General features: G+C 47.6%; 1 protein-coding gene across 1 annotated transcript; it reads right to left on the bottom strand.

The window, feature by feature from the left end:
- Nucleotides 1–389: 389 nt before the first annotated feature.
- On the bottom strand, nucleotides 390–25,735 carry LOC141217370 (PIH1 domain-containing protein 1-like). The gene is made up of 11 exons (XM_073665797.1): nucleotides 25,649–25,735; nucleotides 23,943–24,073; nucleotides 23,666–23,732; nucleotides 23,254–23,439; nucleotides 22,849–22,910; nucleotides 22,686–22,767; nucleotides 16,131–16,230; nucleotides 15,441–15,488; nucleotides 14,948–15,038; nucleotides 13,539–13,676; nucleotides 390–542 (listed from the first exon to the last, which is right to left on the bottom strand). Exons 2-11 carry the CDS (start codon nucleotides 24,021–24,023, stop codon nucleotides 507–509), a joined length of 891 nt encoding a protein of 296 aa, XP_073521898.1. The 5' UTR covers nucleotides 24,024–24,073; nucleotides 25,649–25,735; the 3' UTR covers nucleotides 390–506.
- Nucleotides 25,736–25,757: the final 22 nt, after the last annotated feature.

Genomic DNA, 25,757 nt, shown 5'->3' with positions numbered 1-25,757 from the left:
AAAAAAAACCTGCAATTTTATCAAAATAACACCAAGCAGCCCAGTAAGTGATACATCGTTGGAATCAGGGCCTCGGATTATGCTGCTCTCAAATGGGATAGCAAAAACCTGCTGACATATTCCATTTAAAGGGGCAGCTGCTACTAAAGCCAGACATGGTGCAAAATGTAAATTCTGCTGCAGATTTACTGCTGTAGATTTTTAATTCCTAAAAATCCCTGTAGATTCAGAGGATCTCAACCTTTTCAATGCAAATTATTTTCAAGACTTATTCACAGATATTATGAAATATTACAGTAGAAATAAAAAAAAAAAGCACAATACCTAAACCCCCTCCTTGGGAAAAATATACGGCAAGTATAAGAAAGACAAAAATTTATTCTGGAGTCATATTGAAGTGTAAATAGAATTGTAACCATACAATGTAAACAGCAGCGAATGTAAGTAGGATCCACTGGATCTATATAAGAGGAACATTTTCCAAAGCTGATCTTCGGAGCCCACCGCTATGCTGGCTGGACCGGCATTGTGATCGTCAGCACCTGGAATATACGTCACGTTTCACTGCAGCTCATAGAACCAAATGATAAGACGCAGAGCAGTGCGAGGCTTGTGACTCGCTATACACAAAATATACGACATGTTTGATGAATGGCATAAAGGAAAGCCGATGCATTCAGATGTCTCTGGGCAACTATATGTTGTGATAGATAAGTTCCTGTCAGGGTGAGGGGCAGCATCCTATCTGCTCACTCATCATGACAGGTTTACAACATGTTGACTCATGGACGTGATCAGTCAGTCAATCAATGACAGATGCACGTTCTTGATTCCGACAGGTAGGTCAGAGATATAAAAAATAGAAACTACCGCACTCCTGGAGTGGTGGTGGTGCCCAGGTAGGGTTACAAGCCCGTATAGATACAGAAAAATAACCTGGCACTCAGAAGACTCATGGGTTCTTTTAGTGATTTTTAATAAAGTAATGTAGTAAATAACAAATAAACAGACGTTTCGGTCACAATAGACCTTCATCGGTGTACTACAAAAGCAAAAAAATATAATAGTGAGTACCACATAGAAATATGCAATTCATATAACATAGGTTTGACAGAATGAGATCAAAATTCAATTGGTCATGGATAATGTACATACAGAAAATACAACATCGGGAAAAAATAATAATATAGTAGAGGATCTGGGGAAAGGGGATGGGAAGGAGAACTAGGTTAGGAGGGAAAGGGAAAAATAAAAAGTGACATACCGGTTTTATTAAAGGCGAGATGCATTTGGGCCGCTGTCTGTAGAAATTTGTAAACTAAGGGAACACATATAAAAAAATTTTTTTTAAATAAAGAGGTCTAGAACAATGTAAGATGTGTGATGACACTTAGTGTAATCGGTGGCTATGAGGTTAGAAATACCCCGATAGGTGCTGTGGGATGAGGAACAAGGAAGAGCACATAATGTGTGAGGGCAGGGGATGAAAAAACGTACCCGTTGCTTGCGGTAGGTACTTAAAGGTAATGGCCTGGTCGGTGCCGTAAGCTGTATAGAAAATGGAGTAAATAATAAAATATCTATGGGATATAGGGGCATTAAGTATAGTAGGAGCCAAAAAAGGAAAACATACCCGTAGAAGAAAATGAATAACCAGAGGCAGTAGCCCGGTAGGAAGTTGTATGCTAAGGGAAAAAATGGCACATTAAATGAAGCCCCAATAAGTATTAAGGATAAGGGGACCAGTGTAGGAAGCGTACCTGTATTGTAAAGGACGCAGGACGCGGTATCCACCGTTTGTCCAGAAGCATGTGGCAGGATAAGGCACCAGGGGTCTTTAAATAGGGGGTAGGAGGGGTGAAAGGTTGTAATAGGAGCCAATCATTGGTGGTAGTGGTGTGGGAACGCGCTTTACTAGATTCTGGGATAGGACCTGAAAACCGGAAGTAGCGTCAAATGACGCTATTCAGGTCCTGTAAGGAAAAAACCGGTCACGTGACCGGAAGTGACATGTGTATGCGTTCCACACAATGTTCTATGCGTTCCACTGAGCGAGGGGAGCGCTGTAATACTTGTAACAGCGCTGTAGAGCAGAGGAAACCCACTAATAGATATGTGGTTGCGTTCCACACAGGTACCATGCGTTCCACAGAGCGGTGGGAGCGCTGTAATACTTGTGACGGCATAGTAGAACAAGGGAAAGCCAGGATGGGAGTCCAGGAAGGATGGGGATCAGGAGGAGGGATGCCATATTAGGATGGGATCTGGAGAAACAGATAATGATAGCATAAGTTATTAAGGCAGAAAACACGGTGTATATCATAAAAACCACAATAAAGTGTAGTCATATCATCACGACCCCCCAAGTAACAAATAAAAGAAAATAAAAGAGGTTCCAACAAATAATATACCTGTGGTCTTGGTAGTGAATACATGTATATATGCAATCCGTGTTGTGTGGCAAGAATCAGTCGAAGTGGAAGAACTTAATTGGTTAGGAGGCACACACACATAAACACACATATACATTTATTTATATATCCATATACACACATACACACCCATTCCGAGGTGGCTATAGTCGTTTAGGTAAAGAAGCTGAGATCGTATTCCTTATTTAAGCCCCTTGGGGATAACGATTGTAACTCGTGGATCCAAAAAGCCTCTCTATATTTAAGAAGGCGAATACGGTCGCCTCCCCGTCTGGGAGGGGGTACGTGTTCAATCACTTGAAATTTTAGCTGCGCCACTGAATAGCCAGCTGATGCAAAATGTGATGGAACCAGAAGAAGAAGGTTTTTACAACGTATGGTCGATTTGTGTTTTGAGATCCTATCTTTAACACACTGGGTGGTTTCCCCCACGTACATGAGACCACAAGGACATTTAAGGATGTAAACAACATAGGAAGAGTTGCAGGTAAAGTAGTCCTTAATTTTGTACTGTTTCCCCGAGTGTGGGTGGTAAAAAGTGTCGCCTCGGATGATATTGTTGCATTGGTAGCATTGAAGACATGGGAATGTCCCGTTTTTGGGTGTGGACAGAAATCTTTGTCGAGGTTTAGTGATGGGGGTGCCTACGTCGGAATGGACGAGGCGGTCACGGATGTTAGTGGGTCTCATGTAGCATGGTAAAAATGGAGCTTTGAACTCTTGAACTGTGGGATAGGCTGTTTGGAGTATGCTCCAATGTTGTCGTATTTTCTTGTGTATTATCGAGACTACAGGATGGTAGGTATGGAAAAACGGTATACGGTTATTGGTGGAAAGTCTGGGTCTGTTGGTGGGTTCTAGGGCTCGAGATAATGTATCAGGTGGGTAACCTCTGTTGAGGAACTTCTCTTTCATCTCGGTGATCCTGATGTCCCGTGTGGTAGGATTGCTAACAATTCGTTCAACGCGGTGGAATTGGGACTTGGGCACTGAGGTGAAGATGGATTTGGGGTGGAGGCTGGTATAATGTAAGAGGCCGTTTCTGTCTGTGGGTTTAACATAAAGGTCCGATGAGAGGTGTCTTAGATTATCTTTTAAAATGGTAGTGTCGAGGAAGTTTATGGATTCCCTGCTAGAGGAAATGGTGAACCGTAGGCCCTCCCAGGATGAGTTGAGGGTCTCAAAGAATTGTGATAGGGTTTCTATGGGTCCCGCCCAGATGCAAAAAATGTCATCAATATAGCGTTTCCACATCCTGGAATAGGTTTGGAAGAGTGGGTTCGTATATACCACCTCTTCTTCAAACGATGACATGAAGCAGTTTGTCACAGACAGAAACGGCCCCTTACATTATATCAGCCTCCACCCCAAATCCATCTTCACCTCGGTGCCCAAGTCCCAATTCCACCGCGTTGAACGAATTGTTAGCAATCCTACCACACGGGACATCAGGATCACCGAGATGAAAGAGAAGTTCCTCAACAGAGGTTACCCACCTGATACATTATCTCGAGCCCTAGAACCCACCAACAGACCCAGACTTTCCACCAATAACCGTATACCGTTTGTCCATACCTACCATCCTGTAGTCTCGATAATACACAAGAAAATACGACAACATTGGAGCATACTCCAAACAGCCTATCCCACAGTTCAAGAGTTCAAAGCTCCATTTTTACCATGCTACAAGAGACCCACTAACATCCGTGACCGCCTCGTCCATTCCGACGTAGGCACCCCCATCACTAAACCTCGACAAAGATTTCTGTCCACACCCAAAAACGGGACATTCCCATGTCTTCAATGCTACCAATGCAACAATATCATCCGAGGCGACACTTTTTACCACCCACACTCGGGGAAACAGTACAAAATTAAGGACTACTTTACCTGCAACTCTTCCTATGTTGTTTACATCCTTAAATGTCCTTGTGGTCTCATGTACGTGGGGGAAACCACCCAGTGTGTTAAAGATAGGATCTCAAAACACAAATCGACCATACGTTGTAAAAACCTTCTTCTTCCGGTTCCATCACATTTTGCATCAGCTGGCCATTCAGTGGCGCAGCTAAAATTTCAAGTGATTGAACACGTACCCCCTCCCAGACGGGGAGGCGACCGTATTCGCCTTCTTAAATATAGAGAGGCTTTTTGGATCCACGAGTTACAATCGTTATCCCCAAGGGGCTTAAATAAGGAATACGATCTCAGCTCCTTTACCTAAACGACTATAGCCACCTCGGAATGGGTGTGTATGTGTGTATATGGATATATAAATAAATGTATATGTGTGTTTATGTGTGTGTGCCTCCTAACCAATTAAGTTCTTCCACTTCGACTGATTCTTGCCACACAACACGGATTGCATATATACATGTATTCACTACCAAGACCACAGGTATATTATTTGTTGGAACCTCTTTTATTTTCTTTTATTTGTTACTTGGGGGGTCGTGATGATATGACTACACTTTATTGTGGTTTTTATGATATACACCGTTGTAGTGCCGGCGTCCCTGCCCTCTGCTAGGCAGGGACGCTGTTCCCCTCACCGCTCTGCTCCGTGCCCGGCGTCCCTCTCCCGCTCTGCTGGCAGCGCGCGCTCCTTCCCGGCCACTGTGCTTAGGGCGCGCGCGTGCGCCCTCCCTCCCTCTTAAAGGGGCCGCGCGCGCCGTCCTAAGGAGTCCCCGGCCAATGGCCGGAGGACTTTACCATATATAAGGCACCTCCTCCAAAATGGAGGTGCCCGAGCAATGTTGTTGCACCGTTCTACTCTGCTTCAGCCCTCAGGTCCCTTGCCAGTTACCTGCCAGTTACCTGCCAGATTCCTGCCAGCTTGCTGTCCTAATCCTGCCTGATTTCCTGTTACCTGCCTGCCTGCCTGAGGTCCGACGGTCTGCCTTACAACTCCGGTCAGTCTGTCTAAGGACCAACTTGCCCGCTCACCTGGGAGCGCACATCAGCTACCTGCCTGCTTGCCTGAGGTCCGACGGTCTGCCTTACAACTCCGGTCAGTCTGTCTATGGACCAGCTTGCCCGCTCACCTGGGAGCGCTTCTCCGCTACCTGCCTGCTTGCCTGCCCGGAGGCTCCGCTGTCACGTGCTGTGACCACCAGCTATTCCAGACTCTTGCCCGCTCACCTGGGAGCGCTTCTCCGCTACCTGCCTGCTTGCCAGCCCGGAGGCTCCGCTGTCACGTGCTGTGACCACCAGCTATTCCAGACTCTTGCCCGCTCACCTGGGAGCGCTTCTCCGCTACCTGCCTGCTTGCCAGCCCGGAGGCTCCGCTGTCACGTGCTGTGACCACCAGCTATTCCAGACTCTTGCCCGCTCACCTGGGAGCGCTTCTCCGCTACCTGCCTGCTTGCCTACCTGGAGGCTCCGCCGTCACGTGCTGTGACCACCTGCTATTCCAGAGACTCTCGCTTGCTCACCTGGGAGAACACATCCTCCATCTGCCTTGCTAGCCTACCTGGAGGTTCAGCCATCACAGGTCATACCTACCCTTTACCTAGAGACTGCCCCGGTCACTTGCCGTGACCTCCAGCCCGTTCTTCCAGAGACTGCCCCGGTCACTTGCCGTGACCTCCAGCCCGTTCTTCCAGAGACTGCCCTGATCACTTGCCGTGACCTCCTGCCCGTACACCCAGAGACTGTCCCGGTCACCTGCTGTGACTGCCTGCCTGGTCGCCACCCGCTCCCTTACAAGGACCGCTCCCTTGTATAGTAGCCCAGAGGTTCCGCCTCCCAGACCCGTTACAGTTTGCTCGGGCCATGGAACCCGGTGGCACCCAAGCTCCCTCGCTCTCGGACCTGTGTCATGAACTGTCCCATCAGAGGTCCCAACAGGAGTCCATCCTGGGTCACCTGCGGAATGTCAATACTCGCCTGGACACTCTGACTGCTCCACCAACAACCTCCGCCAGTGCCATGTCTCGCAATCCGGCAGCTCCGCTGTCCACTAACACCATGATATCCTACCCCGGACCTCGGCTTTCTGCACCTCCTCGCTTCGGAGGCGACTCAGCCCAGGCTCGGGGCTTCATAAATCAGTGCACCCTGCACTTTGAACTATTGTCCCACCAGTTTAACTCCGACCGAGCCAAAATTGCATTCATCATGTCCCATCTCACCGGGGAGGCCCTGGCCTGGCTAAATCCTCTATGGGAGAGAGGAGACCCCCTGGTGTCCAACTTGCCTGCTTTTCTCACGGCTTTCCGGAAAGTCTTCGACGAACCCGGACGGAAGACCTCATCCGCATCATCGTTGCTACGCCTCCGTCAGGAAAGTCTCACCGTGGGCCAATATGCCATACGGTTCCGTACCCTTGCCTCGGAGCTGGCCTGGGATAACGACGCTCTGGTTTCCGTCTTCTGGGAGGGTCTGTCCGGCCGTATTAAAGATGAACTTGCCGGTCGGGACATTCCTACCACTCTCGATGACTTAATAACTCTTGCCACCCGGATTGACCTACGGTTCCAGGAGCGTGCCAGAGAGGTCACCCGTGAGAGGAGGTTACCACGTCTAGCTCCTACTTTTCAGAAACCCGTCACTCCTTCTGTCTCTAACCAGGTACACCCTCTTGAGCCTATGCAGGTCGACCAGACCAAGATGGTCAAGACCCGTCAGGACTTACGCCGTGCCGAGGGGACCTGCTTCTACTGTGGCAGTAAGGAGCACCGGATCCGTGCCTGCCCGGAGAGGTCGGGAAACGCCTGTGTCTAGGTTCGCTCAGAGAGGTCCACCTAGACAAGAATAAATCCTCTCCATCCCTGCTGTTGTCAGTTTCAATCGTCTACGGGGAGAACCGTTATTTCGAACTAGCCCAACTGGACTCTGGAGCAGCCGGGAATCTTATTTCACAGTCCCTGGTAGAGAAATACCGCATCCCCACCAAACCTCTGGCTGTACCCTTGTCTGTTGCTGCCGTGGATGGGGGGCTCTTACCACGCCCCATCCAACTCATCACCGAATCCATTACTCTGCAGGTGGGAATGCTGCATTCTGAAAGTATCTCCTTCCATGTTCTGCCTGGACTCTCTCACGCCCTCTTGCTAGGCCTACCTTGGCTCCAGAAACATGCACCCGCTCTTGACTGGCAGACCGGAGAAGTCCTTCGCTGGGGACAGGGCTGCCATAAGACCTGTCTGGTTCCCGTTCATCCCGTCCGTCCTTCTCCTACCCCAGCTAATGTACCTGGACTTCCGATTCCTTATTGGTCTTATGCTGATGTCTTTAATAAAAAGGAGGCAGAGACACTACCCCCTCATAGACCATACGACTGCCCTATCGACCTGTTACCTGGTACTTCTCCTCCCCGTGGGCGTATTTATCCATTATCCGCTGCTGAGACCCGGTCGATGTCCGAATATATTGAGGAGAATCTGGCCAGGGGATTCATCCGGAAATCTACCTCCCCGGTGGGAGCAGGCTTCTTTTTCGTCAAAAAGAAGGACGGCTCTCTCCGTCCCTGTATAGACTATAGAGGCCTTAACCAGATCACGGTGAAGAATAAGTACCCCCTTCCGCTCATTCCGGAGTTATTTGATCGTCTGAGGGGGGCTAGAATCTTCACCAAACTGGACCTCCATGGGGCGTACAACCTGGTTCGTATCCGTCAGGGGGATGAATGGAAGACGGTATTCAACACCCGGGACGGCCACTATGAATATCTGGTAATGCCCTTTGGCCTCTGTAACGCTCCTGCCGTCTTTCAAGAGTTGGTCAATGACATCTTCCGGGACCTTCTCTACTCCTGGGTAGTGGTGTACCTGGACGACATCTTGGTCTTCTCTCCGGATCTCCAGACTCACCGGAGGGATGTTCGTCAGGTCCTGCTCAGGCTCAGGCAGAACCATCTCTACGCTAAATATGAGAAGTGCCTCTTTGAGCAGACCTCGCTTCCGTTTCTGGGCTACATTATCTCTCAGACCGGCCTACAAATGGATCCTGAGAAACTGTCTGCCATCGAGAAATGGCCCCGACCAGAGGGGTTGAAGGCTATTCAACGGTTCCTGGGCTTCGCCAACTATTACCGCCTCTTCATCCCGCACTTCTCTTCCCGGACTGCCCCAATTTCCGCGCTCACCCGTAAGGGTACTAATCCCAAAGAGTGGCCGCCCGAAGCAGAGGAGGCCTTTCTTTCCCTAAAACAGGCCTTCTCTTCCGCCCCGGTGCTGCATCGCCCGGACGGCAACAAGCAGTTCTTCCTGGAAGTTGACGCCTCCTCCTCTGGAGCCGGAGCGGTACTTACTCAAAAATCATCTTCCGGGAGAATGGTAACTTGTGGCTTCTTCTCCAAACTCTTCTCCTCTTCTGAGCGCAACTATTCCATAGGAGACCGAGAGTTATTGGCCATCAAGCTGGCGTTGGAGGAGTGGCGTTACCTACTCGAGGGGGCTCTTCATCCGGTAATAATTTACACTGACCACAAGAACTTGGCTTACCTCCAGCATGCCCAGAGACTTAACCCGCGCCAAGCCCGGTGGTCCTTGTTTTTTGCTCGCTTTGATTTTGTTCTTCATTTTCGCCCGGCTGACAAAAACGTCAAAGCAGACGCCTTGTCCCGATCCTTTCTGGTGTCCGATCTCGAGGAAGAACCTAAACATATCATCGATCCCGCCAGAGTAATGCAGGTGGCTCCCGTGAGTCTAAATCGTCTCCCTCCCGGTAAGACGTTTGTTTCAGTACCTGATCGGGAGAAGATCCTACACTGGGGCCATTCGTCTAAACTAGCTGGCCACGCCGGTCAGAAAAAGACCCTCCAGCTTATTGCCCGGCACTATTGGTGGCCTACCCTGCACAAGGACATAATAGACTTTGTTTCTGCCTGTGTGTCCTGCGCCCGCAACAAAGTCCCGAGACATCTGCCAGCCGGACGCCTCCTTCCGCTTCCTGCACCTGCTGCCCCCTGGCAGCATATAGCAATGGACTTTATAACTGATCTCCCCGTCTCTGCCGGTTGTACGGTCATTTGGGTGGTCGCTGACCGCTTTTCCAAGATGGCTCACTTTATTCCCCTGCCAGGCCTTCCGTCTGCACCCGAGCTGGCTAAAGACTTTATCCGCCACATCTTCCGTCTTCATGGCCTGCCCCTCCACATCGTGTCGGATCGTGGGGTACAGTTCACCTCACGTTTCTGGAGAGCCACTTGTAAACTACTAGACGTCACCCTGGACTTCTCTTCCGCTTACCACCCACAGTCCAATGGTCAAGTGGAGCGGATCAATCAGAACCTGACCAGTTACCTCCGGCACTTCGTTAATGCCCACCATTCTGACTGGGTGGATCTCCTACCATGGGCCGAGTTCTCTTATAATAATCACGAGAGCGAATCCTCCTCCAAATCCCCGTTTTTTGTAGTCTTTGGTCAGCATCCTCGGATTCCTTTTCCTGTCTCCACCTCTGTGGACAACCCGGCTGCGGAATCTCTCGTTAGCAAATTTTCCTCCATATGGGAGAGTACCCGGTCCGCACTCCTTCTGTCATCCGAGCGTATGAAAAGACACGCTGACAAAAAACGCCTGGATCCTCCACAATTTCGTCCAGGAGATAAAGTCTGGCTCTCATCTAAATATGTTCGACTCAAGATACCTTCTTACAAGTTAGGACCTCGGTTCATCGGTCCTCTGGAGGTCATCAGTCAGATCAACCCGGTGGCCTATAAATTGAAACTCCCGGCCAACTTACGGATCCCTAACTCCTTCCATGTATCTCTCCTCAAACCCGTGGTGCTTAGCTCTTTTTCCAAGTCTACAGGTACGCCTCCTGCTCCGGTTTCTGCTGAGGACGAGTTTGAGGTAGAGAACATTCTTGCCACCAAAAGGGTAAGAGGAAAGACCTTTTTTCTGGTAGATTGGAAGGGGTTTGGTCCTGAGGAGAGAACGTGGGAGCCCCGGGAGAAAATCCATGCCCCTCTCATCCTAGCTAAATTTCTATCTGGCCTAAAAAAGGGGGGGCCTAAAGGGGGGGGTACTGTAGTGCCGGCGTCCCTGCCCTCTGCTAGGCAGGGACGCTGTTCCCCTCACCGCTCTGCTCCGTGCCCGGCGTCCCTCTCCCGCTCTGCTGGCAGCGCGCGCTCCTTCCCGGCCACTGTGCTTAGGGCGCGCGCGCGCGCCCTCCCTCCCTCTTAAAGGGGCCGCGCGCGCCGTCCTAAGGAGTCCCCGGCCAATGGCCGGAGGACTTTACCATATATAAGGCACCTCCTCCAAAATGGAGGTGCCCGAGCAATGTTGTTGCACCGTTCTACTCTGCTTCAGCCCTCAGGTCCCTTGCCAGTTACCTGCCAGTTACCTGCCAGATTCCTGCCAGCTTGCTGTCCTAATCCTGCCTGATTTCCTGTTACCTGCCTGCCTGCCTGAGGTCCGACGGTCTGCCTTACAACTCCGGTCAGTCTGTCTAAGGACCAACTTGCCCGCTCACCTGGGAGCGCACATCAGCTACCTGCCTGCTTGCCTGAGGTCCGACGGTCTGCCTTACAACTCCGGTCAGTCTGTCTATGGACCAGCTTGCCCGCTCACCTGGGAGCGCTTCTCCGCTACCTGCCTGCTTGCCTGCCCGGAGGCTCCGCTGTCACGTGCTGTGACCACCAGCTATTCCAGACTCTTGCCCGCTCACCTGGGAGCGCTTCTCCGCTACCTGCCTGCTTGCCAGCCCGGAGGCTCCGCTGTCACGTGCTGTGACCACCAGCTATTCCAGACTCTTGCCCGCTCACCTGGGAGCGCTTCTCCGCTACCTGCCTGCTTGCCTACCTGGAGGCTCCGCCGTCACGTGCTGTGACCACCTGCTATTCCAGAGACTCTCGCTTGCTCACCTGGGAGCACACATCCTCCATCTGCCTTGCTAGCCTACCTGGAGGTTCAGCCATCACAGGTCGTACCTACCCTTTACCTAGAGACTGCCCCGGTCACTTGCCGTGACCTCCAGCCCGTTCTTCCAGAGACTGCCCTGGTCACTTGCCGTGACCTCCAGCCTGTTCTTCCAGAGACTGCCCTGATCACTTGCCGTGACCTCCTGCCCGTACACCCAGAGACTGTCCCGGTCACCTGCTGTGACTGCCTGCCTGGTCGCCACCCGCTCCCTTACAAGGACCGCTCCCTTGTATAGTAGCCCAGAGGTTCCGCCTCCCAGACCCGTTACAACCATGTTTTCTGCCTTAATAACTTATGCTATCATTATCTGTTTCTCCAGATCCCATCCTAATATGGCATCCCTCCTCCTGATCCCCATCCTTCCTGGACTCCCATCCTGGCTTTCCCTTGTTCTACTATGCCGTCACAAGTATTACAGCGCTCCCACCGCTCTGTGGAACGCATGGTACCTGTGTGGAACGCAACCACATATCTATTAGTGGGTCTCCTCTGCTCTACAGCGCTGTTACAAGTATTACAGCGCTCCCCTCGCTCAGTGGAACGCATAGAACACTGTGTGGAACGCATACACACGTCACTTCCGGTCACGTGACCGTTTTTTCCCTTACAGGACCTGAATAGCGTCATTTGACGCTACTTCCGGTTTTCAGGTCCTATCCCAGAATCTAGTAAAGCGCGTTCCCACACCACTACCACCAATGATTGGCTCCTATTACAACCTTTCACCCCTCCTACCCCCTATTTAAAGACCCCTGGTGCCTTATCCTGCCACATGCTTCTGGACAAACGGTGGATACCGCGTCCTGCGTCCTTTACAATACAGGTACGCTTCCTACACTGGTCCCCTTATCCTTAATACTTATTGGGGCTTCATTTAATGTGCCATTTTTTCCCTTAGCATACAACTTCCTACCGGGCTACTGCCTCTGGTTATTCATTTTCTTCTACGGGTATGTTTTCCTTTTTTGGCTCCTACTATACTTAATGCCCCTATATCCCATAGATATTTTATTATTTACTCCATTTTCTATACAGCTTACGGCACCGACCAGGCCATTACCTTTAAGTACCTACCGCAAGCAACGGGTACGTTTTTTCATCCCCTGCCCTCACACATTATGTGCTCTTCATTGTTCCTCATCCCACAGCACCTATCGGGGTATTTCTAACCTCATAGCCACCGATTACACTAAGTGTCATCACACATCTTACATTGTTCTAGACCTCTTTATTTAAAAAAAAAAATTTTTATATGTGTTCCCTTAGTTTACAAATTTCTACAGACAGCGGCCCAAATGCATCTCGCCTTTAATAAAACCGGTATGTCACTTTTTATTTTTCCCTTTCCCTCCTAACCTAGTTCTCCTTCCCATCCCCTTTCCCCAGATCCTCTACTATATTATTATTTTTTCCCGATGTTGTATTTTCTGTATGTACATTATCCATGACCAATTGAATTTTGATCTCATTCTGTCAAACCTATGTTATATGAATTGCATATTTCTATGTGGTACTCACTATTATATTTTTTTGCTTTTGTAGTACACCGATGAAGGTCTATTGTGACCGAAACGTCTGTTTATTTGTTATTTACTACATTACTTTATTAAAAATCACTAAAAGAACCCATGAGTCTTCTGAGTGCCAGGTAGGTCAGAGATGTCCGTCTCAAACAGTTTACTTTCACCCATCTAGGATGGACGGCTGCTGACATTGTTGGCCATTATGTCCATATGCAATTATTATCCCCTAATTGTGATGTACAATACAAATTTATATTATGGTACCGTGTTAGCCAGAAAATTTGATGGAAATAATTTTATGCCCAAAAATGGCAAAAGTATTCTCGGAGTGATACCTTTATTGGCTAACCAGAAAAAAATATATATATATGCAAACTTACAGAGCACAGAGGCTCCTTCTTCAGGCAGGATTACAAATGTTAAGAATTCATGTGTAATATTGCCTGAAGAAGGAGCCTCTGTGCTCTGAAAGCTTGCATATATATTTTTTTTCTGGTTAGCCAATAAAGGTATCACTCCAAGAATACTTTTGCCATTTTTGGGCATAAAAGTATTCACATAGAATTATCCACTAATTAAAATAATTTATTTTTGCTAAATAAATGTATACATTTTTTTAAATTTTATTTTATACATTTTCTCAGACAACCTCTTTAAGAAGGAGATTTCAGAATGGGCTATAAGACATGTCCAGCTTTGCTTAATTGTCTCACCTTACTGTCCTTGTTGAACTGAGCTCCACTTTGTTCTTGGATAATACTGTAAGGAATGAAGACGTCTAGATGATACAAATCGGGACGTCTGACTATTCTGTCTTCACCCAAGTCCAACACAAGAGATCTAGCAGAAGACTGAAAAGAGAAGACCAGCGTGGTAACAACGCTTATGTCGCTGAATGCTTCTGTACGGGAAAGAAAGTTGTAACCAACAAGTGCACAAAAATCTAAACTTTTATCTTGATACGTGGCCAACTAGAAGTTACTGTGTAGCTCCACACGTCTCCTACATTAAATCTGACACGTGGAGGAACTGCTCACAGAAAATGCTGAAAAATATTTTTTAGGATTCACACTGCATTAAAAGGGGTTGTCCACCACTTTAATACTAATGGAATATCCTTAGGATAGGTCATCAATATTAAAGTGCCAGGCAACCCCTTTAAGTGAGGCATAATGAATGGTACCAGAATTTCAGATAATGTAGCCTTCATTAGGCAGAAGGCCCACTCGGTTATATGAAGAAATCTGGGGTCCCCAAAAGCAAACCCAGTAATCACCAGATTCCCGTGTGGTGACTACTTAATCTGCTTTTTGGGAAGACCAGAACTGACCCCTATATTTAACCAAGTGGGTCCCCTCAAGCTACATTATCCTGTCTGATGAAGGCTACATTAGCTGAAAAATTCTTAATCTTCATTATGCCTCATTTAACGCAATGTGAATCATGGACATGAGAAAAATCAAATTAAAAAATAAATACATTTAAAGCATTTTCTGTGCGATTCCTCCAAATGTCGCATTAATATAGAAAAAATAAAGAGCGGCGTGTTCTACACTATTGCAACAAGCCTCTTTCATCATTTATATCATCATTATAACATCATTTATATGCACCAGCACCATGGAATCAATGGCACTATATAATTAAATAATAATAATAATATATACATCTTCCCACCAGCTTGTTTTCCCTCTATCTCCTCTCTGGATCTATGAAGCCAGAACTGTCAAAGAAGAGGTGATGGTGGAGATGGAGGGGAAACAAGCAGGGGGGGAGGCTTATATAAATGACTGGTCCCGCCGTGAAGCATTGGGCGTCTGTGCTTGGTTTGAACAGTCGTTCTCTGCTGACAGAGTCGTTTACAGAGATCTTCTTTCCAATTCCAACAGCTTGCAAACAACCCACCATGGTATGAAAAAAAAATTATATCATCATCATCCAGCAAATGTGTCACAGCTGCCAGCAATTGGCTACTGTGGACACATCAAAGCTGTGATGATAAAAGTTGGCAGAGGAGGACCGGTAGCACGAGGTTGGCACAGACTTTTAATAAGGGAAGACTATTGGAAATCACATGAAATACAAAAAGGTCACAATCCTAAACCACATCTGAGGGTCTCACCACTTTAGGTAAAGAGATTTCAGCCACCAGAAAACTTGGGTGTCCTACAGGAGGTTCCGCCACAATCATGTAATCTGGTTTCACGGGTGAACTGATAAAAAAAAGGAAGGCAGCAGTATATTGCAAGGGTACACCATCAATTTATGATCTGTTGGGGTCGATCTCTAATATAATAAAGGGGCACTGATGCTGGTAATGAGGAACAGCCCCTTTCACAGTCATTCCCTGCACATTGGCATCATGGCCTCCACTGTGCAGCGGAACGACAGCATAGATCCAGCAAAGTGAATGGGCTTAGCTGCAGTTCTCCTGCACAGTGAAAATCCGGGTAGCTGCCCCACACCAGCATATTCTTTAAAAAGGGCAGCAGGGTTACTTCCAGGCTGCAGCCCCCTTATTCTTGGAGTCCAAGAAGTTGGATATCCTATATCTTTTGTAAGATGGGATTCTAAAAAAAGTAAATGCATGCATTAAACCTCAAAGTAACCCAAACCTTTCAACTTCTGAGATGAGGGACTTGCTTGGAGTTAGCTGGGAGGGTCTGTAGGAAAAAAATAAAGAACATAAAGGCATAATAGTTAAAACAAAAAAACAAAACAATGTCCACATTGTTCTTGCACCATAACAAGCCATTCTGCAACTTCCCCCATCTGTTGGGTATAACCCATCACCACGAGGAGTGGTGCTCCCCCATCTGTTGGGTATAACCCATCACCTCAAGGAGTGGCGCTCCCCCATATGTTGGGTATAACCCATCACCACGAGTAGTGGCACTCCCCCATCTGTTGGGTGTAACCCATCACCACGAGGAGTGGAGCTCCCCTATCTGTTGGGTGTAACCCATCACCACGAGGAGTGGCACTGCCCCATCTGTTGGGTATAACCTATCACCAGGAGGAGTGGCGCTCCCCCATCTGTTGGGTGTAACCCATCACCACGAGGAGTGGCGCTGCCCCATCTGTTGGGTATAACCTATCACCAGGAGGAGTGGCGCTCTTCATACTTTGTGTACCTAGAGGAAATGTGGTATTATAAGACATCCAATCAATTGAATGGCCGACCATGTACTGCATGGATGAGCGAGGAACATCAGAGAAGAAGCCGCCGATGCTCAACAGCAGCCTACTCTGTCGTCTTTTACAGACTGTATGCCATAGACTTGTACCTTAGAGTTGGGACTTACCCCATTATGTCCATTTCCTGAATCATCGGTTTTGATTTGGTTCTGATATTCTGTTCAAAAATGGATCCCAGGAACTTCCGATTTTTCAGCATTTTCCACTCTGAAGGGAAACCATAGATGATTAACAGGGTCGGACTGGAACTGAAACTCAGGCCTGGCATGTGAGAGCACGCAGCCCGCCCGACGCGCGTTGAATGTGAAATATTTTCGAGAATGATTTGGGTATATGTCACAATAAAAATTGCAGCAAACTGCACTTTATCATCGATAGACAAAAACTGACATAATGTAAAATATAAACTTCCCTCCAGGAAAATGTTAATTTCTTTCAACTGGAGGGACGGACATATTTGTAATATAGAGCTCCAAGTTCCCAAAAATGCTATGTTTGATAGTACCAGGAAAAGCAGGAAAAGTGAATCCTTGAAGATTTGAAGCAGTTTCATGTCTATTCTTTCAGTATTTTTGCAGCGTTTCTAAAGAACGGGAAAAAAAATCTCAAAAAACGCAATTTCAAGGGGATTTTCCTGCTGAGCGAAACACTTTTTGTGCAGAAATGTTCTTCCCTTTCTTTTTTGTTTATATTTTGTGTTATACACTAGTGGCCAAAATTGAGGCAACACCTTCAGTTTTTCACCATCACCAATATTTAATGGAAGTTTTCACTGACCTACTTACTTGTACACACGCCCTCTTCTGCGATATGTAGTCTATGTTGGTTTATAGTGACCTGGGTGTGATTTAAGACAGATATTGTGCGATTAAAATTCGGTTTTTATATTTTAATGCCAGTTTGTCATCAGAAGGTAAGCAATTACATGTTTTCGTTCTCAAAGTGTGTAAGCGGTTTCAAGAGACTGGTTCGATAAAGAATAAAGCAGGTAGAGAAAGGAAGAAGGCTACAAGTCCTCAGACTGATAGAAGAATTGTTAGAATCGCCCTAAATAACAGGAAATAAACTGCTGTTAACATCAACAAGGAGCTTGTCAACACCGGAGTGACAGTGTCTGATCGGACGGTCCGACGACGACTGGTAAACGCGGGGTTAAGAGCCAGAATACCAGGTAAAAAGCCATTTCTGAATGCCTCACAGCGTCAGAAACGTCTACAGGGGCCAAAGAACATTGTAAATGGACCATTGAACAATGGAGAAATGTTATATGGAGCGATGAGACACGCATATCCATCTTTGGCAGCGACGGTGTCCGCTACGTTCGACGACGACCTGGAGAGGACTGGTTGCCAGAGGGTACAGTACCCACCATGAAGCCTCCCCTGAGTGTTATGGTAGGGGGCTGCGTGTCCAGAGATGCAGGTGGTCGGCTGCAGGTAATTGAAGAAACAGTTAATGCTGAAAAGTACATCAAGGAAGTCCTTCAGCCTAAACTCATTCCTTCGGCACGTGATGTATTTGGTGAAGGGACACCGTTTATTTTAAGATGGAGCCCCATGCCATACAGCTAAAAAATGTCTCTCTTGGTTCAAGGACAAAAATGTCCAGCTATTGAATTGGCCAGGAAACAGCCCAGATCTCAATCCTATTGAGAATCTCTGGGCTCGGCTCAAAAGAGCGGTGTCAAAACAGCGGGCTTCACACAAGCAGGAACTCATTGCAGCCATCATCAAATCATGGCTTCATATCATCACACCATCTGATTTACACAAACTGGTAGATAGCATGCCAAGTAGATGCCAGGCCATCATCAAGGCTGAGGGCTGTCCAACTGAGTATTAACATTTAGTGTTAGATATGAAAATAGGACAAATCAATGGCTTTTCTCCCACAGTCATCTGAGTGACAATAGTCTCCAATTTGTTGACAAATGAACAAATTTCCTGCTAATATTGTGTTTCTATATGAGATTTTATTTCTACTTAAAAACTTTACTGTGAAATCAAAAACATTCATGAAATTTGTATTTGTATTGGCAAAATGCTAAAAATTCATAAATCTTGGGGGTGTTGCCTCAATTTTGGCCACTAGTGTATAGAGTTCCTCAGTATATTTATATGTTGTCCCCCATCACATTTTTCATCTCTCCTTACAAGTATGCCTTGTATCTTAGCTAAAACATGGTAGTAAGTAGCATATGAAACCCTTTTATAATGGGCAGTGTAGAATCGCTGCATATTTCAGGGATATGCGCTCCTGAGGACTCATTAGTGCTGCCCTCCTCAGGCGAAACCTGGTTGTGATATAATATGGGGCTAGCCGGTCTCACCTACCAGTTTGGGTCACAAACCCTTTTTCGTTTGCTTTGATGTTTTACTCATTGTTTATTACGTTTACACCCCAAATCTCTGCTAATCCTGGAGATCAAACCTATGAAAGCAATTTATGAATGATCGTAACACCTCTATGAAGGGTAATTATCATCTCCTTCATAAATATACATTTATATGTATAAATACATATGTGGTCAATGCATAGTACTGGCACATGACTTATCACTTTCCAGGACTATACAAAGCACCAGGAACATTCATAACAAGCGGAGGAGAAGCGATTCTGGCAACTTAATAGGAAAGGATTCTTTACAGTTAGAGCAGTCAGACTGTGGAATGCCAACCACAAGATATAGTAATGGCAGATAGTATAACAGCATTTATAGAAGGGCTGGATACTTTTTTAACAAAACATGACATTGTGGGTTATAAATAATCTAGTAAAAAGAAAATGGATAACTTTGGAGATAGACCAAGGACATTAAAGTTCAAACTTTTTCAACCTATGTAACTATGCAAGTATGCAGAATGCACATTAGGAAAATGCTTGAAATGCAATTCCCTATAATATTATTTTACAAGTCATTTCCTCTTAATTTTCTGCTTTGTAAAGTGCTAGTTATAAGCCCAATCTATGGATCTAAAAAGTGCAAAACACTCCTGAAACACTTGTACGTATGTTCTATAATCTATGTTTCTTATGGTGCCTAAGGGAAGCCGTAATTATAAGACTCCTGCTTGGTAACAAGTGCAGTTATTTGCCTCCATAATGAAAGTGAATTACTAATGATGAAAGGGTTAATACTTGGACCCTGCATCAATAATAGCCCTTGTAGTAATCATGACAACTATTGTGAGGGCATAAACAAGTGTCATAAAGAAGATTCCATAAAAGAATGCCGCGCTGCCACGATCAGCGCCATTACTGATGATGCGCCTGAGGACCTTGAGCTTGACCACCCCACGTAATGTGCCAACGTTGGTGTAATTTGGAGGTTCTAGCAGGGAAAGGGGTTGTCTTCTTAGACACCCCGGGGGGAAGGGAAGGTAACAGAATGGGGGGTCCCCAAAACAGGATCCCCTTCTGTTACTATGTACAAACAGCTGCTCTTCTTTGGGAGTTCATGGATGGATCCTTGACTTTAATGGGTGATAAATTGGGAGGGGGAGGGGATACTCATCCTATTAGGGGTTATCCATAATGAGCAACCCCTGTAACCAAGTACCCAACTTCTTGAGAGACGGAGCTGGATCTGTAAGGGAGAAGTGGTAGATCCATCTGGGAAATCAGATCAACTAAATTCGTTCCAGCAACAAATGTGGTGACAGATATCGCAGTCAGATCTCTCCCACATCCAGTTTATCACATTAATAGTCTATATTTGTTATGTCGTTCTCTGTAAATATGTAGAAATTCTAAAACTCCGTCATATATCGGCACTAACTCTCTAAGCCCAAGGGAAGGGCAGCCCTCCAGCCATGGTTCCCTAGAGGTTTCCTCCACAGGGGGTTTTCCTCTCCTGAGTGCTGGAGGGTGACTCTTCGTGAGTCGAGGGTTGTGCCATTTTCGGTGTCATGTAAATTTAAATAAAGTTGAGAACGTTTGACACCTAATTGCAATGCTTTGTGTATTTATTTTGTATGTGTCTGATTCATTTTGTTTGGGAGTCGGGGTCCATCACACTTCACTGAGTCATACGTCTGGACATCTGCTGCCAGCAGTTTTGCCCCAGGGGTTGCCCCTGCTCTGGGGAGTTTGATGGAGCAGAGAAGACAAGAATTATAATAGACTCAATTCTCATAGACATAATATAACCACAGGATTCATGAAACATGGGCTGTCCCGACATATGGTCCTGCAACACAAGCAGGATTACAGGGATCTTAAGATCTTACCTATTGAACATGTTTTGCCTGACACCCCTAATAGGGTGCAATGTCTGAATCGTAAAGAAATTTATTGGATGTATAAACTCAACACTTTGAAGCCACAAGGGCTAAATGAAATCACAGAGGTTTTTATATGAGTCTTGAGGTCAGTTATCACATATACCCATTATATACATTTCTAATTCAATTATATATCATATGTCCACCCCACCCCCCTTTTTTATTCCCAATGTATTCTGACACATGGCTCAAACCCCACAATTCCTACAACACAAAATTCGTTATCGTCCTTATTCCTGCCATACATATTATATATATTGATGATAACAGAACAGCAAGATTTCTAGCCTTGCAATTCGCATACCAATTCCTTCCATGCATTTCCCGAGGTCTTCTACACTAACATCTATATACATATGCCACAGCACATAATAAGAATTAAGTATCTCAGCATTCTACAGTCACACAGCCATCTCCTCATTCCCCCACTCTTTCCTACAACCTGCCCCCTTCTATTTACACTGCTACTGATAACACACATAATATACCTTTAGCAGACTAGTACGTCCCACGGAGACTAGTTTGCATTTTCTTCTCTTCCTTTAGTTCCCTGTCCTCTGTCAGTCAGCCGACGAGGTGTGAGATCCAGCACAGTGATCTGGAAGATCTTATCTTCAATACATTGTAATATACCAATCGTTCAGGAGTTTACACACTTGCGGTCCTCAGTCATCTCTACATGCCCGTCCTCCCTCCTTCCCCCCCTTTCCTCACTGACAAACACCTCATACCTAATACACCAGTAGCAGGCTTGCACCTTCTGCCATTCCTTCAGCTCTTGGTTTTCTGCCTGTCAGCCGACGAGGTGTGAGGTCTGGCAGAGCGGTCTGGACTCTCTGATCTTTCACACATGATACAATATAGCTAGGACTTTGGGATGCATACACTGCGGTCCTCGATCAACTACAAATGTTTTATCCCATGTGCTTTAATATAAATGTTTTAAAACATTTGGATCATTACATTTCAGAGGTCATTTTAATTATTTGTTCTATGGTTTTCATTTTATCTGCATAAGAGTGTAATTAGTCGACCAATAATTTTATTTAATCTATTTATAAATAATTTCACTGTCTCTCTGTAAACCGTTGGTTGGTCTTGGCGCCAAAAATAACAGCGGGCTTTTCTCCTTTTTTTTTTCACCACGTGTAGTTTTATGTATATAAGACCGTTTGATAAATCGGTCTACATCAGCTATGTACCTGAGGAAGTGGACGGGACGTCCACGAAACGCGTAGTAATCGTAGCTTTTAACAATAAACCACAAGATTGTTTAATTATACAATCTCTCGTCATAATTCTTCACTACGGAGGAGCGCGGATTTTTTACCAGCACCTACTTCATCCTACTACAGACTAAAGACAAGAATTATAGCACTCATCCTCAGAATAAGGACTTCTATTACAGTACTACAAGCAGCTTCCTCGCCTCATTCACACAGTGAGTATTTTGGGCACTAATTTACATCAGTATTTGTAAGCTGAAAACCAGAGGGGAACAAACACAGTGAAAAATAGTAACTGAAACACTTTCACCTCTTCTGTTTTGGATCCACTCCTGGCATCTGCTAACAAATACTGATGCAAAATATCGCCATGGAAGTGCCCTAAATTCTTACTGACTGATTTGACTGTTTGAGTTGCAGTCAAGCAACAGAGGTTGCAAGCGTTAAAGGAGTTTTCTGGTATCAAAAACCCCTGTCCCCCTTGCCATTTTTCTCTATCCTGAACCTGTGCTGCCTGCCCCGATCTCAGACTGTCTGACCTAGTCCTTGTCTTCGCTCTCCTGTGTCTGGTACCCTGGTACCTCCGGAATGCTGCTACAGTCCCGGGGACTGCCCTGAAGTGGTACCTGGTGTCTATCGGCGGCCCAGTCTATCCTCACCATCAGAGGTTCTAGTGGAGACCCAGTAGACACCTAGTCACAACCCTCCCGTGGGGCAGTGGGTCCATATCCACCAGTGTTACACCCACATAGCAAATGTGGTACCAATATTCAAGAAGGGGATAACATCTGAGCCTGGAATTTATAGACCGGTAAGTTTAACTTGTACTGTGGGCAACATCTTTGAGGGTTTGCTAAGAGATACTAACCTGGAGCACCTCAATAAGAATAACCTAAACATATGATTATGAGGGATCTGTCCTGCAAACTAATCTGAAAAGATTCTATGGGGAGGTAAGTTCTAGGTTGGACCAGGGAAACTTAGTGGATGTTGTCTATCTGGACTTTTCAAAGGCATTTGATACGGTGCCATACAACAGGTTGGTACATAAAAATTTTCAATATATTATGTGGTAAACTTGCTCCACGAAAGAACAAGTCCTTGTGTGGTCGATGGAAAAAATCAAGGAAAATATCAGTGATGCGGTCGTTACCTCTTGACAGCTCCATTTGGTACTTGTTCTCTAGTCCCTCCATGGCCACAGTGATAAAAAATTCCCTGAAAAGCTCATTATTCTAATAAAAAAAATACAAAGTAAGGAGCTGACACAAAGGAGAGCAGACAGCTCGTATGTCGGAATAAGCAATTGCAGTTACCGTAATTTTCTCAAAGAAGGTGCCATTAATCACTATGTCGTACGCCGAGCAGCCGCCTCTACCTGTAGGACAAAGTGCACCAGGACTTAGATACTTTGCGGTGCCGACTCAATCCATTGACCTTAGTAGGGCTGCTATGAATAAGTGGTATAAGTTCTTAAAGGGGAATCCAAGTAGTGGACAATCCCTTTAAGTCCCAAATCTAAACCAAAAAAGTTCAAAAGTCAACAACAAGATGTCAAACTTTATTCCGCAGACTGGAAGTGGACCTACCAGAACCTGTGGAGATGGCACCTTTGACCATTGAGGATTAGTAAGTTGTAATACTTGCTATTTTAACCCCTTTAAGGATATCTCTGGACTACCCCTTTAAAAAGAGACGCGCTGTATTAAAAAAAACCGTACTATTATCAACTTCAACATGGGGCTCTCCAAGGCTCATGGGGACTCGATAGCCAGAGGGATCATCAGATTCCAGGATGCTGACTAACTCCTGCTCCGTCAGGTCCGGGGGCGCTGGGATCTGGTTCGACTTGCAGATGTTAATAAAGATTTTGGTATTTTTGGATGTGCGAGTTTTAATGCAGAAACCTAACACAGAAATAAAAACAAAAAGTGAACAAAAATACAATAAAATTGGCAAAAGCCAAGCAGCATTTACATGTAACCAACTGTATAAGAAAAAACGATGTGACCCCCCACGTTGGTTGCATCATGTGACCGCTGCAGTCAATAAGACCCCACTGCCCCACTGTGGTATCTGTCACATAATATGCACAAAGTAATCTGGATAATAATCAGAGGACGCTCATCTCACCCGATTGGGGTCTGATCTGTCTGCTTTCTGGTAAGTTCGGTATTCTGCTCTGTATCTCCTGTTTGGCCTGAAATGAGGCAACAAGTGAGAATCAGTGAGTAACATGAACAGGATGGTTCTGCAAACTGATTTTTCCTGCACCAAAATAGTACAACTGTGAGGGGTCTAAAGCCAACAATACACATTAGGTAAATGTTGGAGACTGCAGCGCCCCCGGCGGCTGACGGAGGAGACATTCACCCTGTGATTGCTGGCCTCTCCAATTCATCTTTCGTACCTTCATCAGCATCTGTTCATACAGCGCTTCCTCCATGTTTGTGTTCATTTCTACAGACAGCAGCGACTTGTCAGACGCCATTTTTTCGGTCAAAGACAGAAGCTCAGGGATCTTGTTTTATAAGAGAAAACCTGAAAAATGAAAATATGTATTAATCTTCTCCACAGACAACGACAAGGGGAGAGTGCGGAAGCCTGACAGCCCACGGCACGACGGGGTGCGGGAGACTGACAGCCCAGGGCACGAGGGGGTGCGGGAGCCTGACAGCCCACGACACGAGGGGGTGCGGGAGCCTGACAGCCCACGACACGAGGGGGTGCGGGAGCCTGACAGCCCACGGCACGACGGGGTGCGGGAGACTGACAGCCCAGGGCACGAGGGGGTGCGGGAGCCTGACAGCCCACGGCACGAGGGGGTGCGGGAGCCTGACAGCCCACGACACGAGGGGGTGAGGGAGCCTGACAGCCCACAGCACGAGGGGGTGCGGGAGCCTGACGGCCTACGGCACGAGGGGGTGCGGAAGCCTGACAGCCCACGACACCAGGGGGTGCAGGAGCCTGACAGACCACGACACCAGGGGGTGCGGGAGCCTGACAGCCCATGGCACGAGGGGGCGCGGGAGCCCCACTGCCCACGACACCAGGGGGTGCGGGAGCCTGACAGCCCACGACACCAGGGGGTGCGGGAGCCTGACAGCCCACGGCACGATGGGGCGCAGTAGCCTGACAGCCCACGACACGAGGGGGTGCGGGAGCCTGACAGCTCACGACATGAGGGGGTGTGGGAGCCTGACAGCCCACGACACCAGGGGGTGTGGGAGCCTGACAGCCCACGACAAGAGGGGGTGCGGGAGCCTGACAGCCCACGACACGAGGGGGTGCGGGAGCCTGACAGCCCATGACACGAGGGGGTGCGGGAGCCCGGCAGCCCACGACATGAAGGGTGCGGGAGCCCGACAGCCCACGACACGAGGGGGTGCGGGAGCCCGACAGCCCACGACACGAGGGGGTGCGGGAGCCCGACAGCCCATGACACGAGGGGGTGCGTGAGCCCGACAGCCCACGACACGAGGGGGTGCGGGAGACCGACAGCCCACGACACGAGGGGGTGCGGAAGCCCGACAGCCCACGACACCAGAGGGTGCGGGAGCCCGACAGCCCACGACACGAGGGGGTGCGGGAGCCCGACAGCCCACGACACGAGGGGGTGCGGGAGCCCGACAGCCCACGACACGAGGGGGTGCGGGAGCCTGACAGCCCACAACACGAGGGGGTGCGGGAGCCCGACAGCCCACGACACGAGGGGGTGCGGAAGCCTGACAGCCCATGACACGAGGGGGTGCGGGAGCCCGACAGCCCACGACACGAGGGGGTGCGGGAGCCCGACAGCCCATGACATGAGGGGGTGCGGGAGCCCGACAGCCCACGACACCAGGGGGTGCGGGAGCCTGACAGCCCACGACACGAAGGGGTGCGGGAGCCCGACAGCCCACGACACCAGGGGGTGCGGGAGCCTGGCAGCCCACGACACGAGTGGGTGCGGGAGCCTGGCAGCCCACGACACGAGGGGGTGCGGGAGCCTGGCAGCCCACGACACGAGGGGGTGCGAGACCCTGACAATATTGGGAGTGGGATTCTGCACACCTACAGCTAGCTACTTATTGTCCTGAATGTAGTAATCACCTTGGCACATTCCCATCTTCTTACCTGTAGTACAGACGCCAAACACCACTACTCTGACTGCAATCACCCAGCTACAGCGTCACCACGCCTCAGCAACAGGGGAGCGTCTAGATTGGAGTTGATGTCTTGAGGG

Source organism: Phyllobates terribilis, unplaced genomic scaffold (assembly GCF_046119375.1).
Source record: "Phyllobates terribilis strain yellow unplaced genomic scaffold, ASM4611937v1 Scaffold_241__1_contigs__length_2998254, whole genome shotgun sequence".
NCBI classification, from domain to species: Eukaryota; Metazoa; Chordata; class Amphibia; order Anura; family Dendrobatidae; genus Phyllobates; species Phyllobates terribilis.
The sequence above is the reverse complement of the archived record's forward strand: the minus strand, read 5'-3'. Positions and strand labels throughout refer to the sequence as shown.